This window comes from Myotis daubentonii, chromosome X (genome assembly GCF_963259705.1).
Source record: "Myotis daubentonii chromosome X, mMyoDau2.1, whole genome shotgun sequence".
In the NCBI taxonomy this organism is placed as follows: Eukaryota; Metazoa; Chordata; class Mammalia; order Chiroptera; family Vespertilionidae; genus Myotis; species Myotis daubentonii.
The window spans coordinates 63,443,279-63,463,851 of record NC_081861.1 but is presented as its reverse complement, the minus strand read 5'-3'; the positions used below and the strand labels follow the sequence as shown (position 1 = coordinate 63,463,851).

Here is a 20,573-nt window from a genome sequence, read left to right as displayed (position 1 = left end):
AGACTCCCGCCACCGCAGCTGCACTCGCTAGCCTTGAGCCCTATTCAGGGGTTCTGGCCGAGTGGCACTCCCCCTGTGGGAGCACACTGACCACCAGGGGACTGCTCCTGTGTTGAGTATCTGCCCGCTGGTGGTCAGTGCATTTCATAATGACCGGTCGTTCCACCATTTGGTCAGTTTGCATATTGGCCTTTTATAATATAGGGTTGCAATGTCAATTGGCAAGTGCTAAAATAGTGGAAAATAAATATATACAAAGTTAAAGAAAACACAAAAGGTAATATGAGTACCAGACATATAAATTATCTAGCATCTATTTAGATTCTAATGCATATTTCATATTAATTAAAATACTTTTTAATAAATGAATGATAAAATGTTAATATTATTAAAAAGTAGTCTTTATGCCTAAAATTCATACTGAATTTTGGACTAGAAGATTAAAAGAACATTTACATTTTTTATTTTTTCACAAATATTTTAGTGCAAGCTTCACTGTGCTATTTTACAAGCATTATTTTATTTAGTAGGCCCAAAGACCTTATGGGGTATAGGTACTATTCTCATCCCTATTTTGAAGATGAGAAAATGAGCTTAGAGAGTTTAAGTAACTGATAAAAAAATAACACAGGTTGACTATGGTAGAGATCAGATTGGAACCTGGATCTGTCTTCTTCTAAAGCACATGCACTTAACTACGCCACTGTGTGGCCTCACAGCATATTTCATTGATGGATGGAGTGATATTTTTGTGACCTTTGAGTAAACTTGGGAAAGGTCTTTAATTTTTAACTTCTTTAGCAATGTAACAAATGTTGGACTGCCTGATATACCTAAGCCATTTATACCTAAGTTCAGAAACACTATCTCATTGTGGGTCAGTTCCTCTTATTCCCTAGATCATCTTCTTGGCTTCTTTTTCAGTCTTCAGTTCTAAACGTGGCTTCTTGCTCACTCATACATTAATCATCCTGACTGATCTTCGTATTTGTTTTGTTTCAGTGGCTTATTTATTCCACTTGGTCTCCTGACAAGTGATGGCTACAAATATCACCATGCATGTGTATCATGTCAAGACAGCTCATTAAAATTTTTTTAATATGTTGATTTCAGATAGAAGAAGGGAGAGGGAAAGAGAGATAGGAACATCAATGAGAGAGAATCATAGATCAGCTGCCTCCAGCATGTCCCCTAATGGGGACCGAGCCTGGCAAACTAGGTAATCGAACCATGACCTCCTGGTTCATGGGTTAGTGCTCAACCACTGAGCAACACTGGCCAGGCAAGGCAACTGTTTAACTTCGGTAACATGATGGCATAAAATCACCAGTATGTAAATACCTAAAAATGAAACTGTGGATTATACAGCCCATTAAAAAAAAAAGCATAAGCTCTATTCTGGCTCTATTCTAATAAGCTGCCTTACCTAACCCTTGATTGGAAGTTTCAGTTGGAGTTTCCAGATATCTTTTCTTAACATTATTTGGTAGATTTCTTATGAAGCTAGGGCTTTAAATATAATAGAAACAGGGATTGAAAGGTACTTATCACACCTAAATGAACGAAGTAAACTGTCCAATAATACAAACCATATATTTGTGTGTCTAGACATAGACATAGTTATAAGTTCAATGCAGTTCTGAACAACCAGTGTTTCTTCTTCAGTGAGTTATTGGTGGAGCCATTAGCCAGATATTGTTTTAGAAAATTGTACACTGGTCCTGTTATTAATTTTTAATGGTATGTTTCAAATACGCATGAGCTTTGGAGTCAGATCTGGGTTTGAGTCCTAGAAATCATACTTGTTGAGTGATGTTTGGCAAATTACTTGACTACTTTGCTTCTCAGTTTCTGTGTCTGAAAATAGTGTTCAGAATGGCTGAAGTTGCAAAGATTGACAGTATGAAGTGCCTGGAAGGATTTGGAGCAATTGGAACTGTTACACTTTGCTGAAGGAATTCCACTTTGGAAAGTAGCTTTGTAAAAAAGTTAAACGTACATTTACCATAAGAGCCAGCAATTCAACTCCTAATTATTTTCCAAAGCAAATGAAAACATATGCTTACACAAAAAACTTACATGTGAATATTTGTAGTAGCTTTATTCATCATCACCAAAACCTGGAAACAGTTTAGATGCTCGTAAACTGATGAATGTATAAAATAAATTGTGGCATAACAAAAAAAGGAGTGGACTGCTGATCCATGCATCTAATTGTTGAATATAATAACATTTACGCCAAGTTAAAGAAGCCAGACACAGAATCCTGCACATTGTGTGATTCCATTTCTAAAGATATTCTTGAAACAGCAAAACTATAGGGACACAAATCAGATGGGTGGTTGCCAGGGACATGGGAGTAGGGAAAAGGGATTGACTGCAAAGGAAAAAGGAGAAAATATTCTGAAGTGATGGAAATGTTGCATATCTTGTTTGTGTTGGAGATTGCATGACTATACCTTTGTCAAAATGATGAATTTTTCTGTATGTAAATCATATATTAGAAAAAAACAACTTGTGTTTTAGAGTGGTTATGAAAATTATGAGAGATCAATCTCCTTCCCCATTTTTTCTCCTGTTTGGTTGTTCATCATCCCTGGCTGCTTCTATGCCTCTTATAAATTTAGGGACCGTGATAAATTGCAATTTCTTGTTTCAGAGTTGAGATATAATAGAAAATTTGTGTTTATCTGTCCTTAAATTTGTGTTTATCTGTCCTTATTTGCAGTCTTGGAATCAGATTTTAAATCAAATCATCAACTGTATTTTTATTTATTTTTTTATTGATTTCAGAGAGGAAGGGAGAGGAGAGAGAAACATCAATGATGAGAGAAAAATCATTGATTGTCTGCCTCCTGCATGCCCCCTATTGGGGATCGAGCCAGCAACCCAGGCATGTGCCCTTGACTGGAATCAAATCTGGGATCCTTCAGTCTGCAGGCCAATGCTCTATCCACTGAGCCAAACCAGCTAGAGCCCTATTTTTATATTTTTAGATATTCCAATTAGTACTGAATAACTCAGAGCTGGAACTTGCATGCTCTGTAAAATATACCAAATATATTTGCTTGGACTGGATTCTGTATCTCTGTCCTGTGGCAGTGGGAGTGTTCAGTATGGTTGGCAGGGTATATAAAGCAATCTTGAGTTTTGAGCCTCAGTGCTTCCTGAGAAAGGCTCTTCCACTTGTTAGCGAACCATCAACACTAATAAAAGAGAAAAATGGTAATTGACGTACTACGATACCCTTTTCATTGGCTAATCAGGGCTATATGCAAATTAACTGCCAACTAAGATTGGCAGTTAACTGCCAACAAGATGGCGGTTAATTTGCATATGTAGGCACAATGCAGGGAGGCGAAAGGGAAAGCAGGAAGAAGCCCCCTGCCACTGACAGTGATCGGAAACCCAGGGGGGAGCTAAGAACTGGGGGGCAGAAGCCCCCTGCCCCCCAGCCATGATCGGAGAATCAGGCGCCTTTTCCACCCTGGCCAGTGATAGCAGGAAGTAGGGGTGGAGCCAGCGATGGGAGCTGGGCACGGTCGAAGCTGGCAGTCCCAGGAGCTAGGGGTCCCTTGCCTGGGCCTAAAGTGGAGCCCACGATCGCGGGGCCGCTGCAGCTGTGGGTCCCCGCTGGCCGGGCCGAATGCCTAGGCCAGAGGCATCAGGCCTGGGCTGGGGGCAGAACCAATGATGGGGGGAAATGAGGGTCACCTGCCCAGGCCTGACGCCTCTGTCAGAGGCGTCAGGCCTGGGCAAGGAGCTGATCCTGCGATTGGAGGGTGATGGGGGTCAACGCCTGAGGGTTCCCAGTATGTGAGAGGGGGCAGGCTGGGCTAAGGGACACCCCCCCACACACACACCCAGTGCACGAATTTCGTGCATCGGGCCCCTAGTGTTTCTATATCACTGGTTCCCAAACCTGAGCAAGCATCAGAATCACCTGGAGCAGTTAAAACCCACATTGGTTGGCCCCACCCCCAGAGTTACTCATTCCATAGGTCTAGGTTGGGGTCCAAGAATTTGCATTTCTAATGAGTTCCTAGATGATATTGATGCTACTGGTTTGGGACACACACCTTGAGAACCACTGTTTTATGCTTACTTCTTGTGTTACAGTGTCAAAATTCCTGCTTAAATATCATAGCCAGCATTTTTAAAAAATATATTTTATATTGATTTTTTACAGAGAGGAAGGGAGAGGGATAGAGAGAAACATCGATGAGAGAGAAACATCGATCAGCTGCCTCCTGCACACTCCCCACTGAGGATGTGCCTGCAACCAAGGTACATGCCCTTGACTGGAATCGAACCCGGGACCCTTGAGTCCACAGGCCAATGCTCTATCCACTGAGCCAAACCAGTTAGGACAGCATTTTGTTTTTAAACTGCTTGTGAGTCATGGGGAGAGGGAGAGAGTGGGAGAAAATAGTGTTTGGCTAGAGGCCACAAAGTGTCCAGTGCCTAAAAGCAGAGAAATGATGCTGGCAAGAGAAAAAGGTAAAAAAAGGGATGTCTAGTTGCCCCCTTTCTTTTATCCTTCTCATGCTGCATCATTATCGTTTTATCCCCTTAGCAACAGGCTCCCTTTGGACTCCTATTCTCTGTCAAAGTTCTGAGGATTCTTACTAGGCCTCCTCTGCCCATTGGCCTAAGATATTCTTGGTTAAGACTTTTCATGGCTTAGTTTGTTACAAATAGGCCCACCTCCTCACACTTAAGTTTCGTGATTGTGTCCTAATTTTTCCAGACCAATAGTAATTTGCACTAAATGAAATCAAAGTACCATAAAAGTGCTCAATTTGAAGCAGTCTGGTGTGTGTAGGGTGGGTGACTGATTTCAAGTGAACAGATATAAATCATGCCCTTGTATCAAACAATTTCCTAGCCCCAGGAAGAAATCACCCTAATAATATTAATAGTACTAGGTGTAGAAAGAGTATGAGTAAAATTTAGAATCTTAAAAATAATTTGTATGCGTTAAATGTGAGGAATTCAGAGATCATTTTATCCTTCCCAAATGCCAAAGGAGATCTGAAATTTGGTTAGAACTATTATTTTAAGATTGCTGTAGGGTATGTTGTACTGTAATGATATCTGCTGATTTCTCTCTGTGATGGATTAAATATAATTTTTTATGCTTAGAGCTGGTGTCCTTTTATCCTTCCACCACTGCCCAGCTGATTATCAAGAGTCTTTAGAGAAAATTGCTCATTGTACTGGTTGATTACATGCCTCAATTGAATAGTAGCTTGCTGCCAATTATCATTACAATGCCATATTGATTTTTTTCATTTCCACTGTGAAAATTAAAGCAGAATTTGTTTAAAATGATATTGTGGATGTGATTGGTTTTGAATATTTGAGCTATTTTTTAAAATATCTTTTCAGTGATCTGACGATTCTTACTGATATTTTCTTATAAATTTAGCTATTTTGTTGATAAGCTTTACCTTAGAAGACATTAAATGTAGTTTAAAGACTGAAATAGAAATATAGTCATTGTTTAAATATGTATAGATTTTAATTTTTGCTTTATAGGAGTCTGTTATATATTAATTTACATTTGTGAAGTTCTTGGGCAATATGAGACTACTGATTCTCTTAATCACACAAGTTAGTAAGTTTATTTAAATTTGAATTAGCAAATATTTACTTAGTGTTGACTATATATAAGCTAGCCTGCTAAGTATTATTGAAGACAGAAAGATAAATGAGATAATATAACTGTCTTCACAGAATTTTTAATACAGAAAGGTATGTAAGACATGTGTGACAAGAACGGCATAATAAAACAATAAGAAATAAAGATACATGGGTGTTCAAAGGAACAGTCACTCCTATTTGGATGGAAGGCTTATGGGGAAAAACACTAATGACAGTCAACTTGAGCCCTGAAGGATTTGGAAAGATGGAATTGGGCTTGCCTTATGGAAAGAAACATAAATTAAGAAATGCAGGGAAGTGCAGGGAGGACTCCAGGAAGGACAGTGTCTGACTTTCACTAGAACATGTGGTATAAGGCCCAAGGCTGTAAAGGTCGGTTGACGCTAGATCAGAGTCAGGATTTGAAATGTGTTAGGTAGTCCAGAGGAAAACTTTGGACAAAAGACTAGTTAAGTTCAATCAAGTGTGGTATTTTGTAAAATGAATAAAAGAACAAATGAAGCTGCAGAGAACCTGGTTGGGAGGTTCCTGGCTTGTTAAGGTGACTAGGGCTACACTAGAATGTTAGCAGAGACAATGGAAAGGAGGGCCAGCGCATGTGTGGGAGACCTTCTAGAAGTAGCATATTCAGGACTGGATAATAATAAGTCAAAGGAAGCTCTACCTGATTAGTCTCCAGCCTTCTAGCACACATGGGACTTCATCTCCTGCTGCTCACCCAGGCCCCGTTATTCAGCTCTAGCCACTCAGGTTTCCTCACAGCTCCTGGAATTTCCAAGTGCACTAGCTACCACCTCAGTACCCAGTTGCACTTATTCCCCCTCCTGGGAAAGTCCTTATTTTCTTCAAGGCTCTACACAAATGCCACCTTATGGAGAATTTGTCCCCGACCACTCCTGTTCCATTTAGCAATGTTTATTTTTGTTCATTGCACCAAAGCAGTGTCATTTTATTATATGTTTATCTGGTTATCATCTGTCTCCCTCTTTGAGACGATAACCTATATGAGGGTGAGGGCTTACTTTTGATGCCTGTTATATATCTATCACCTAGATAGAACATGCTGGTACAACATATATGCACTCAATAAATATTGATGAGGGGCCCTAGCTGGTTTGGCTCGGTGGGTAGATCATTGGACTGTAGACTGGAAGGTCCCAAGTTTGATTCCGGTGGGGGGCACGTGCTCGGGTTGTGGGCTTGATCCCCAATAGGGGGTGTGCAGGAGGCAGCCGATCAATGATACTCTCTCATCATTGATGTTTCTGTCTCTCCCTCTCCCATCATCTCTGAAATCAATAAAAATATATTTTAAAAATATTGATAAAGGAGTCACAGATTATGCAAGTATTTCAAGTCTGAATGATTAAAAGTATAGTGGTATAATTAACGACATGGAAGAATGGAAGAGGATTTGATTTTGGGAAGCAGGGGCACAGAGGAAGATAAATTCGGCTTATAAGTTTCGGTTTAAGTATTTGTTGCTGGAGAAACAACCAAGGCAGGGCTGTGGAGTGGGCAATCTAAAATGTGAAGAGAATTGTGACATTGAGATAAGATCTTGAGTCATCCTCACAGAGGATGCTTGAAGCAGTTGGAGTAGAAGAAAGAATGATGAGCAATATAAAGATAGGATTATCATATTTGAAAATCAAAATTTCATTGTAGATGCTTCATGTTTTCAATATACAAACTGATTTATGCATTTTTTTTGTTTGTTCATTTCCTAGCTGGGTTAACAACTTTGGCCATGAAGGTCTTGGACTCTTACTGGATGTGCTGGAAAAGCTTCTGGACAAGAAACAGTAAGAATAAACATGAAAAAATCACCGAAGGGGAAATGTTTAGGCACAGTATAATAGGTTTTTCTTTTCTTTTATTCAGGCAAGAAAATATTGACAAGAAGAATCAGCATAAACTTATTCAGTGCCTCAAAGCATTTATGAATAATAAGGTAAGAGTTTATTTCTGCCTCTGTCACAAAGGGTGAGAACTTACTCAACAGTATGAAAGTATGGAACATACACAATAGTTTGTGCTTATTCAGTTTACAGAAAGGTCTTTCTGATGCAAATCATCATGGTTTATTTAAATAGTATTTAAAATATATTTTCCTTCACAAAATATTTATTGGTAAGTTTTTATAATCATGCAAACACATAAGTCTTATTCCCAAATTAGATAATGCCTTTTTTTCTTTTATAGTGGAGAAAAATTTAGATGTCACATATTGAATAGAATTTTCTTAGTGTTTTTATTCCTTTGAAAAGGAAAATTCAAAGCCATAGTTTGACTTGTTTGCTAAGAACATTATAAGGTTAAGATTTCTCTTTCTTTTATGTTCAATTAATGTCAGTTAACATACGTAAAAGACATTTCTGGAAAATAGTGTGGGGTTGTCTTGCATTATGAGGGACTCAACAAAATAATCCATACAAGGGTTTTTTTTTTTTTCTAAAAGTAGTCTGCGCTAAGGTTATGAAGTTAAAGTTGTTGTTTTTTTTTAATTTATCTTTATTGTTGAAAGTATCACAGATGTCCATTTGTTTTTTCCCCCATTGATCCCATCTACCCTTCACCACCCCTTCCAAGCCTTCACCACACTATTGCCTGTATCCATGGGCTATGCATATATGTTCCCAGTTTAATCTCACCCCCCTCCCCCAACTCCCACCCACACCTTCCCTCTGAGTTTTGTCAGTCTGTTCCATGGTTCCATGTCTCTGGATCTATTTTGTTCATCAGTTTATTTTGTTCTTAGATTCCACATATGAGTGAGATCATGTGATACTTGTCTTTCTCCAACTGGCTTATTTCACTTAGCATAATCCTCTCCAGGTCCATTCATGCTGTTGCAAATGTTGAGTTCCTTAAAATTATTTTTTTTCTATAAACTATTTTGTTACTGTCTTAGAAATGATTTGCTTTATATTGCCATAAGTAAAATACCACTGCTTAATTTACTAATTACTTAATTTCATTTAGATGGTGTTTTAAGAATCTCAAATATTAATAGACATAAATAATTATAACAATAATCAAAAGCTTGCCAAATGTGAAATATAACTATTAATAACCAGTGCAATAAGATAGTCTAAGTAATCTTCAAAGGCTTTCTTAATTATATGGGATTACATGTAAGTGTGTATATACAGGGCGGGGCAAAAGTAGGCTTACAGGTGTGAATATGCAAAACACAGTGTTTATTCTTGTAGTATTATTAATTAATTATTGTATTTTCCATACAAACATAATGGTTTGACTTAGATTGTTCTAAACTAAGGTTAAGATAGGGCATGTTAATATCTTGCACATAGAGGCTCAGAACATGAATACATGGTGGATACTTTAAATTATAGGCATATGAAATAATAGGCGAAAGTATGCATTCAAAATAAAAATATATAGTGATAAGTCCACTTCGTGTTGGAATAAATTGTCATAATCAAAGAATCAGAGTTTCATCTGAAATGACTTAAACATCAAATTTGTTGGCCCTAAGGAGTTTATGTTACCTACTTCAAAAATTATTTTTCCTTATACAGTGCATGTCAGAATAGGATCATAAAAAGCTATCAATTTCTTCTTAACTTCCTTTGCTGTAATATTGCTCTGAGGTTTAGATTTATGTTTTTTCATTATTACTCATACCTTCATTTTTATTATCAGTATATCCCTACATATTATAAAATACTTTTAAACAATAGATAGAAATTTGAAAATTTAAATGATTTCACTCACAGTATGATTTTTTTCTTTTTTTAAATCTTTATTGTTGAAAATATTACATGTGTCCCCTTTTTCTCCCCATCCCCCACCACAAGCCTTCACCCTCCTATTGTCTGTGTCTATTGGTTATGCTAACATGCATGCAAGTTCATTGGTTGATCTGCAAGTTCATTGATTAGGACAGTCACAACTATGAGGACTGCTGCACACAGCATATATGTCAAACAATAAAATAATGCCCCTCAAAGACATTGATCTGTACCCCTTCTCCCACCCTCCCCTGCTTTCCCTTTGAGATTTGACAGTCAGTTCAATGCTTCTTTGTCTTTGGATCTATTTTTTTATCATACTTTTTTTAAAAAAATTGTTTTATTGCTTAAAGTATTACAAAGAGTATTATATATGTCTCCTTTTTTCCCCTTCTTGACATTTCCCCAGCTTCCCCTATTCCCCAGTGTCTTATGTCCATTGGTTATGCTTATATGCATGCATACAAGTCCTTCAGTTGAAAATTTAAATGATTTCACTCTCAGTATGATTTTTAAAGTTGTTATTTTAAGTTTGGTAATTATGTGGTAATCATCTGTCAGTTTTACACCTGTGTTTTTCACTTATTTTTTTTTTACTATTATCCACTGGCCACCTTTATGCATACATATTCCTTCTGTTTTCTTTGCTGCTTTTATATTTTGTCTCTTCCATTTCCTTTTATGTTTTTTCTTTTATTTCCTTATTTATTTTGACCTCTGCTAAAGTTACATTTAAGAGCTTTAGTTATTTCCCCATGAATTCTTTTATAAGTTAAATTAGTAACCATGAAAGTCGTCACATGCTTGGTACTTAACTAAAGGTTAGCTTGAAATGGCCATTTTACTCTGATGAAATGTTGTCAGATTTCACCATTAGACTATAAAAACAAACAAACCTGTTTCATCAGAAATCTGAGAAATACTTTGTGGGACAAAGATCAAAGAATATGTTACCTTAATGTAATGAAAACCCACATTTTGGGCTTTCTTTAAAATGTCTATACCTATTCATTTTTATAATGCACACTTGCTTGCTCACACGTACTCAGGACTGGAAAATAAATGAAAGGGGTGTCTTCTCTGCCCAGTTGAATGTGACACTTATAGAAATCCAGGTGCCACTTCTTTGGGTTCATAGCTTTCAGAATGCAGCACAGCTGCCTGAAGGGGGAGGATAACAGAGAAGGTACAGGACAGTGATGGCGAACATATGACATGCGTGTCAGAGGTGACACGCGAACTCATTTTTTTGGTTGATTTTTCTTTGTTAAATGGCATTTAAATATATAAAATAAATATCAAAAATATAAGTCTTTGCTTTACTATGGTTGCAAATATCCAAAAATTTATATATGTGACACGGCACCAGAGCTAAGCTAGGGTTTTTCAAAATGCTGACACGCCGAGTTCAAAAGGTTCGCCATCACTGGTCTAGGACAATCTGTACAGAGGCTTCTTGCTTTACCTGGAATATAGCATACAGAGAGCTTTTCAACATTTCACCCTTTTTGTTCAACTTAATGTTTTATACAAACATATTGGATAATTTAACCATGAATTGCAGATATCTCCAGGGAGACCCAGTGACATAAGTGGAATTACTTTGGAAAATCATATCAGTATGTGCTTTACATGTTCTTCTTTGTTGAAGAAATACTGATTGTTCCCATATTTCTCCCAGATCTTTATGGAATTTTAGACAGGCTAATGGAGATCATATTTGATCAAGGGCTAAAAACTCCAAGATGCAGTCATTTCAAATAAAAAACAAAGACAAATAACTGCTTGTTTAAAGAACGTTCATATAATTAGGTAGAACCTTATTGTGGAGGTTTGGGTATTTAGAAAATCATTGTAAGTTGTATTTCTTAAATTAAAGATATGTTCTACAGACATTGTGAATGAAAGTTCTTTTTTTCTTAAGTTTGGATTGCAAAGGATTCTAGGAGATGAAAGAAGTCTTTTACTATTGGCAAGAGCTATTGACCCCAAACAACCCAACATGATGACTGAAATAGTAAAAATACTTTCTGCTATTTGCATTGTCGGAGAAGATAACATGTAAGTATTGCTATGTTATATTAATTGCATAAAAATGACACTTGAGAAATTAATAAGTCCTACTTATATGCTGTTTCTTTAGATAACTTGCATAAAAATAATGTGAAATTTTAGGAAAAAATTAGTAGCATTTTTATCTTATCTATTTACATTTTAGCTTTGTTTGATTCTTTGAAAAATAGGTTTAAAGAGATAGAATCCTAATGGGGAATTCTTCAAAGTTGGATTCAAAGTGAATGAATAGAATTTTGTCTTGCTGATGGTAAAGCAATTACTAGAAATATAGGATAATAATCACAGTAATTTTGGCTACACACACACACACACACACACGCACACACGCACACACGCCCACCCCTACCCCTGCACCCCCCCCCCCACACACGTGCACATTACAAAATTGGGCTACTTGAACTAATTAAATTAACTAGATTCTTTTATTTTGTACTATTATTTTATAGAAGTATTCTATCTGCCTATGGTAAGTGAAAAGATAAAGCAATCATCCATAGAATGAAATAAACTAATCTGTTAAAAAGAAAGAACAGAATGTCTGTGTAATTTTTTAGAAAGTCTGTGGTAAAAGTGCCAGTTTCAGCAAGCCGTTGCTGACCCTGCATTAGATCATTTTTTCTTATGGAAATAATATTGAATCAGAAGCAAAATTTCAAATTTAATGTCATTAATATATCTAGTTAATAAGAAACAATTGTGATAAATAATGAAATACCTGCTAAGGACATGAACTAAAATGTTTCCTCTACACACTTTGCGAGCCAGCAGTAATTTCCATTTGAATCTGACAGGGCTATGCAAAGAGTTAGGAATATTCTAATGCGTTGACTTTTTCATACCTGCTAGAATAAAATGAGATGTTGGTTAGTGCTGGCTAATGTGTCCTTAGAAACCAAAAGACAAATAAACAAAAGTATTATCGTATGGCATTAAATCTTATCTCAGTGAGAACAAACTATAAATGAGGTAACATATGCAAAACTGAGACTTCAGTACTTAATTCATATAATACATCCTACCCTGCTATATTTGATATGCTTTTAATATAATTTCAGATATAATTTTATAAGGGTAGTAGACTACATAGAATTGAATTTGATTCAGACGCTGTACAAGAGATAGTCTTTATTATCTTGTTCAGGTAACTGAGTTTCTTGTGCTAGGTGATTATAGATGCTTCTCTAATTGCCTAGGCATTCTCTTTCAGACATTGTTTATTTGTTCCATTTTCAAAGAATGTTAATGTTTTTAAGTTCTTTTTAAGATTTTTTTACTCTTTAGCACTTCATTATAAAATTTCATTCGGGAGAGCATTTGAGATCTTATAAAAATTCAAAATAAATAAATAAATACAATTAAAGTCAGGTTATACTTGAATAAACTTAATATTTGTAGGTACCCTTTGGGGTTGCAGAGATATTAATTAATATATGTTACAAAAAATATCAATACCTGAAATTTTAAATTTCAGTGTTTATCAGTTAAGTATCTTTTGAAAACTGTCACCCAGAAAAAAAAATGTCCTCAAGATTTTTAAATTGAATTTTCTTGTTGATGCCCTAAAATTATTTAATGTTATCAATATTTGATGTGTTGAAATATGCAGAAAGAAACACAATTCTTTAATTGTGGTGATCTATCTACTGGTCAAGCACCAAAAAGAAAGCAGGGAAATCTGATAGAGAAAACCCCATATTCACAATGTGTGTGTGAGATACGTTTCATTCCTTTTCTGTTTTTCTCTCTCTAGTCTAGAGAAACTTTTAGGGGCTATAACTACAGCGGCAGAAAGATATAATAGAGAACGATTTTCACCAATCGTGGAAGGGCTAGAAAATCATGAAGCTTTGCAATTACAGGTGAGTCTAGTTTTGTCTTAAATTGCTTCTAGAATTATATTTAGAGGACTCATTTTGTGTGATGACATTTGTGCTAACACTTAAATTGAATGGAACATAAAAATGAAATTCTTCCTGTTGCTTGGTTGTTCATAAAAACTAGAAGTTTTGTCTGTGAGAATAACAAATGGTTTAAAATTAGAAAAAGCACTTTGGATTATTACAGATATGATGATTAGGATTATCATTAATATTTGGGTAGAAATTTAGTAATTAATGCAATAAACTGCAGAAATTAAAGCCTTAGCAATAATCAGGGCAACAGCACAAACAATCCAGCCAATGTCATTATCTTAAAAAGGGTTAACGATGTCTGTGGGCTTCTAGAAATTTAAAAAAAACAAAGTGCATCTCTCTTTGTGCCATACCCAGCATTCAGAAGTCTGACTCACCAGAATCGTGGTGATTGAATTGCAACTCTTAGGACAGTGTTTACCTGACAACCTGTATAGACCCAGCCTAAATGTTTTCTTTAGAAAATGACAAAACTCAGTATCTTTTCTTAGATAATTTCAGGAAATGACCTATTTTATGAATGATAACTTTGTTCTTGACTGGTGAGAATGCATATTTATTAACCATACTTATAGTGTGAGATCCGGGGCTAAACAATTTGTGTGTATTATCTAATTTAATTATCACAACAACCCAGCTATGTAGGTACTATTATTTAGCAGTGAATGTTTAAATATTAAAATGTCTTACCTGATATAAAGTAAGCATTTTCTTTTTCTCTTTCTTATCTTATTATCAATTGTTGGTTCTTTTTTTCACCAGCATTTGAAGCTATAGCAGATAGATAAATTGGCTTGTCCAAAGAGAATATTGTAGTGTTACAAAGCTATAATCACTCCAGATATTTAAGGAAATTTGTTCATTGTTAGTTCTGCTCCAACTATAATGAGCAGTTTGGATAATCTGTTATGGTGTGCCATTTATGTCCAGGACATTACATTTTTTAAAATAATTGGGATATTTACTTCCAGTTATTTTTTTCCTTTTTAAATTATATTTTTATTTATTTCAGAGAGGGAGGGAGTGATAGAAACATCTGAGAAACAATCATTGATCGGCTGCCTCCTGCACGCCCTTACTGGGGATTGAGCCCGCAGCCCAGGCATATGCCCTGACTGGGAATCCTACCATGACCTCCTGGTTCTTAGGTCCATGCTCAACCATTGAGCCACACCAGCTGGGCTCAGTTTTTTGTTTTTTTTTTACAATACACTTTTTATTATAAAATGTGTCTAAATAAAATTTAATATCTCTACTGAAAAGTATGAAAACTATCTTGTTAGATGATTTCTTGAAATTTTTGTCCTTGTTCCTTTGGCTTACCCAGCTAAATTTCTTTGACTGTCAGTCATATGTAGGAGTTTGTACTTGTCTTGCAATGCTTGTTTAGGAGTAATTAGGTGTTTTAGATATAGTGAATGTTTTCATTACGTAGCTCACTCAAAATTGCATAGCTGTTGAGGGGTAGAGCTTTGATTTGAAGCTAGGTCTTTGTGATGTCAACATTAATATATTGAATTTTCTGACCTTTAAAATGACACCTCTGTCATAGAGTAGTTCACCCAAAATGATGAGAAGGGAATGACATTTTCCAGTCTTCAGGAACCTGGGCTGAATGGAGTGATAAAATGGCAAGTTGTTAACAAGTAAACATATTGAAGAATTATAGGCATCTTGTTGGGTATTCAAGAAATTGTTGAATACTTGCTACAGATGCAAAACCTGCAAATCAAAAAATTGAAATTTTCTATTCTAATGAGCTACAAAAATTAATAATTTTGTTATATACAGAGCCTATTACTCTCCCAGAATTGTGGGTTTATTTATTTGGACTATTTCATGTGAATGAAAAAATATTATCTAAAAGCTCAAAAATATATTCAGAATGCAGAATGAAAAGTAAGTTTGAATTTGTTGTTTAAAAAATATAGTTAGTGTTGTATTTTAACAGAATGACTTTTCTATTTCGGTAGTATCCAGAGACTTCTCAAAATGTTATTAAAGTCTCAGGAAGTAATTCTGTTAAAATACAGGACTAATTATATTTTTAAATAACAACTATATACCTTTTTTCTTTTTTTGTGTATTAAAACAGATTACTAACTTCACACAGAAGTTTTCTAGCTCATCTTTAAAGTGAACTTTTATATCTGAGATAGCATTTTCATTATCTTCAGTACTTCAAAACATAGATAAGACAGTAAATCACATACATTCATATACTCTCTCTTCATTGACTTCCCTTCAGCTCAGTAGCATTCTCAAGTTTCCCTCATACTACAACACCTTCTTTTGATCCTACTTACCTTTGAACTAGCCTCTCATCTTCCTTTTACATTTTATAGTTTAAATCTCTAAAAGAATCATTGATACTTGTTTTCTCTGTTTCCTAAACTACCTTTCACAGCTCAGCTTTTTCACAGTTCACGAAAAGGTCAACAGTGATCTTCTAATTTCAAAATCCAATGGCCTATTTCCAATCCTGATCACTTGGCACTATTGATCCCCTCCCTCCTTGAAAATTTTTCTGCCTTTGGCTTTTCAGGCACCATTCTCTCCTTGTTCTTTAACTACCTTTAATTGCTCTTTATCTTCTTCATGTTGTTTCTCTTCTTGGGTATTTTGTTCTCTAAGTTCTGTTCTTGGTCTTTTTCTATTATCATTTTTGTATATACATACATGTGGATTATATACAGACATCCTATCTAATAAAAGAGAAACATGGTAATCAGCCGTATGTCTGCTACCCTTCCCATTGGCTAATCAGGGCGATATGCAAATTAACTGCCAGCCAAGATGGCGGCCGGCAGCCAGGCAGCTTAAAGTGAACATGAGGCTTGCTTGCTTCAGTGATGGAGGACTCCAATGTTCCCTGCCTGCTGCTGCTGGCCTCTGAGCTTGCAGTTTGAAACATTGTTATGAATATAGAAGCTAAACAAAACCCCAGAAACCGGCTTTCAGCCAGCCGGGATCTCAGAGCTGGAGTTAAAACAGTGTTTCGATTATAGAACCCAGACAAACCAGATACCTGCTTTCAGCAGCAGAGGCCTAAGAGCTGGAGCCAAGCGTCAGAGCTAAAGCTGGCCCAGAATAAAAAAAAACACAAAAAACAAAAACAAAAACAGAAAAAAAGGAGTGGTTGGGAGCTTCAGTCACCTGCCAGCCTGAAAACAGCCCTCAGCCAGGCACCCCAGTGGGGACCCCCACCCTGAAGGGTGTGTGACCAGCTGCAAACAGCCATCATCCCCTCACCCAGGCTGGCCAGGGACCCCAGTGGGGACCCCCACCCTGAACGATGTGTGACCAGCTGCAAACAGCCATCATCCCCTCATCCAGGTTGGCCAGGCACCCCAGTGGGAACCCCCACTCTGATCCAGGACACCCTTCAGGGAAAACCAGCCGGCCCCCACCCATGCACCAGGCCTCTATCCTATATAGTAAAAGGGTAATATGCCTCCCAGCACCGGGATCAGTGGAGCCGCGAGGCCTCCCGGCACTGGGATCAGCGTGATAGGGGGCAGTGCCCAAACCCCCTGATTGCCCTGTGGCTCTGTGTGTGACAGGGGAAGGCGCCCCAACCCCCTGATCAACCCTGCTCTGTGCCTGATACAGGGGAGCTCCCTAACCCCCTGATCGCCCTGCGGCCCTGTGTGTGACAGGCTGCGGTGCCCCAACCCCCTGATTGGCCCTGCTCTGTGTGTGACAGGGTGCGGTGCCCCAACCGCACCCCCCCCACGGGCCTTGCTCTGTGTGTGACGGGGTGGTGCCCCAACTCCCCTATCGGCCCTACTCTGTGAGTGACAGGTGGGAGCTCCCCAACCCCCTAATTGGCCCTGCTCTGTGAGTGACAGGGGGCAGCGCCCCAACCCCCTGATTGGCCCTGCTCTGTGCGTGACAGGGGGCGGCGCCCCAACTCCCCAATCAGCCCTGCTCTGAGCCCGACCAGGGGCTGCACCTAGGGATTGGGCCTGCCCTCTGCCACCCGGGAGCGGGCCTAAGCCAGCAGGTCGTTATCTCCCGAGGGGTCCCAGACTGCGAGAGGGCACAGGCCAGGCTGAGGGACCCCCCCCCCGCCCCCCGAGTGCACAAATTTTTGTGCACCAGGCCTCTAGTATATATATATGTATATGTATATATACTCATATTCATATATATTTTATTTTCCTCATGAATGTTCTTAATTGACTTGTAGCTTTAACATCCACTAGATTCTACTGATTCCCCAGATTTAAAGTCCAGCTCACATCTCTCTCTATTCAAACCTACATGTCTAATGGCCTAACTAGATATCTTGTAGACATCATACAAATAAAATACAAAAAATAGCATTTCTAAGTCATGTGCCAATGTTCTAAATATTTTACATATATCACCTCATTTTTAAACCTCACAGCAATTCCATGAGAGGTAGTAGTAGTATTCCTATTTTATAGATGAGTAAACTGAGGCTTACAGAGGTTACATAACTTGCTCAGGGTCACAAAGTGAATAGGTAGCAAAGCCCAGATTAGACACTAGGGTGTCTGGCTCCAGAGCACATGCTTTTTCTAAAAATTTAAATTCTTTGTTGTTTAAAGTATTACATAAGTCTCTTTTTTCCCCCATTGACCTCTCCCCGGCCGTCCACACCCCCAGTACATGCTCTCCCCCTCCCCAGTCTGTGTCCATTGGTTTTGCTCATATGCATGCATACAAGTCCTGGTTGATCTCTTATCCCAGTGGTTCTCAACCTTCTGGCCCTTTAAATACAGTTCCTCATGTTGTGACCCAACCATAAAATTATTTTCGTTGCTACTTCATAACTGTAATGTTGCTACTGTTATGAATCGTAATGTAAATATCTGATATGCAAGGTGGTCTTAGGCGACCCCTGTGAAAGGGTCGTTCGACTGCCAAATGGGTTGCGACCCACAGGTTGAGAACTGCTGTCTTACTCCCTCACCTCATAGGTTGGGCAGTCTGTTCCATGCTTCTAGTTCTATTTTGGTTCCTCAGTTTATGTTGTTCATCATATTCCACAAATGGGTGAGATCATATGATATTTATCTTTGTTTGACTGGCTTATTTTGCTTAGCATAGTGGTTCTCAACCTTCTGGCCCTTTAAATACAGTTCCTCATGTTGTGACCCAATCATAAAATTATATTCGTTGCTACTTCATAACTGTAATGTTGCTACTGTTATGAATCGTAATGTAAATATCTGATATGCAGGATGGTCTTTGGCGACTCCTGTGAAAGGGTCATTCGACCGCCAAAGGTGTCACGACCCACAGGTTGAGAACCGCTGGCTTAGCATAATGCTCTCCAGTTCCATCTATGATGTTGCAAATGGTAAGAATTCCTTCTTTTTACAGCAGTGTAGAATTCCATTGTGCAGATGTACCACAGTTTTCTAATCCACTCATCTGCTGATGGGCACTTAGGCTGTCTCCAAATCTTAACTATTGTAAATTGTGCTGCTGTGAAGGGGTGCATATATCCTTTCTGATTGGTGTTTCTGGTTTCTTGGGATATATTCCTAGAAGTGGGATTACTGGGTCAAATGCAAGTTCCATTTTTAACTTTTTGAGGAAACGCCATACTGTTCTCCACAGTGGCTGCACCAGTCTGCATTCCCACCCGCAGTGCACAAGGGTTTCTTTTTCTCCACATCCTCTCCAGCGTTTGTCATTTGTTGATGATAGCCATTCTGACTGGTGTGAGTTGGTACCTCATGTTGTTTTTATTTGCATTTTTCAGATGATTAGTGACTTGGAACATGTTTTCATATGTCTCTCAGCCTTCTGTATGTCTTCTTTCAAAAAGTGTCTATTTAGGTCCTTTGCCCATTTTCTTGATTGGATTAGAGTACATGCTCTTAACACAATAACTCCTGAGCTCACTCTCTCTTCCCCTTAACCTGACTCCCCCTAAAAGAAGTCTACTCTTCTTTCTGTCTTTCTCATTTTAGATTATAGAGTTATCATTATCTACCTAATCTCCAATGTTCCTCCAGACTTCATTATTCTTTGTCCTTGCATCTAATCCATTATCAAGTCTTAAAGAACAGACTATGAATCCATCCCTATCTCTCTATCCCCATTGCCTTTATCTTCTTCCACCAATATTATTTCAATAATTTTTTAAATTGGTACCCTATACTGATACATTCTTCTCACCATACAAATGTTCTGTACTGTTGTCAGTTATCCTTAAAAATATAAATCCAGTTCTAACATAACAGCATTCCTAGAAAGCTATGCTGATGACCATTTGCTATCTTGATAAAGGTGAAGTGCCTAATCATGATGTATGACATCTATTAGTGTGACCCCAGCTTTGAGCCTGTTACTCTCCCGATTGTACCATAGTTTTAGCCATACTAAATCTGGTGTTGCTCAAATATGCTGTAGACTTTTAAATGCCCTCAAATATTTTATAATATAGAACACTTTGCTTGAAATACCAACCCTCCCACACCCATATCCCTTTCCTCCTGGAAAGATTTAATGAGAGCACAAAGGCACATTGAGGTATATCCTGCATAAATCTAGGAAGGCTTCAGTGAGGAGGTGATGCTTTAAGTAGGTCTTGAAGGATAAATAGGAACTGGTATTATGTTAGGATGGGAGACAGGAAAAGGAATTCCAGTAGGCAAATTGAGGCCAGAGTAGTCTGCTAGTCACTTCACAAAAGAAGACAGAGTGAAATAATATCAACATATATTTGAAACTGATTTCTGCACAGCCCAGCAGGAAGAACTAGGGTACACTAAACATTTATAATAGTTGTTTATGGAAAGAGAAAGCAGTATAGTAAGCTTCCAATGATGTACTATAAAAAGAGGCAGTCTTTAAAGACTATTACTCTGAAAGGTGCCATGTCTTAACGTCACTCAGGAGCTCTGAGCAGAAATGCCTTTAGCATGACTTAATACATTTTAAAAATGTTTTCTAACGTGCCAAAAATAATAATAGAATATTTGTTCATGTGGTCATTAGATATGTACACAAACACACAGCAGTAAATATACACTTCACTGATGTGTAATAGGTTCACTTTTCCTGACTTTACCTGTTGGAGAGATTGATCATGTTTTGAGAGCCAAAGAAGAAATAAAACCAAATAATCTGAGCAACCTACAAAATGTCATTGAATCCATCAAGCCTTGTGATGACA

At 37.7% G+C, this 20,573-nt stretch overlaps 1 protein-coding gene across 5 annotated transcripts in view; it reads left to right on the top strand.

The window, feature by feature from the left end:
* DIAPH2 (diaphanous related formin 2) overlaps positions 1-20,573 on the top strand; it is a 936,081-nt gene that overhangs the window by 221,857 nt on the left and 693,651 nt on the right. For all 5 annotated transcript variants that reach the window (XM_059679396.1, XM_059679395.1, XM_059679394.1 and 2 more), the window contains 4 exons: positions 7,398-7,472; positions 7,552-7,621; positions 11,350-11,486; positions 13,252-13,360. In XM_059679396.1, the coding sequence (XP_059535379.1) occupies positions 7,398-7,472; positions 7,552-7,621; positions 11,350-11,486; positions 13,252-13,360 (391 nt within the window). The remainder of the gene's footprint in view (positions 1-7,397; positions 7,473-7,551; positions 7,622-11,349; positions 11,487-13,251; positions 13,361-20,573) is intronic.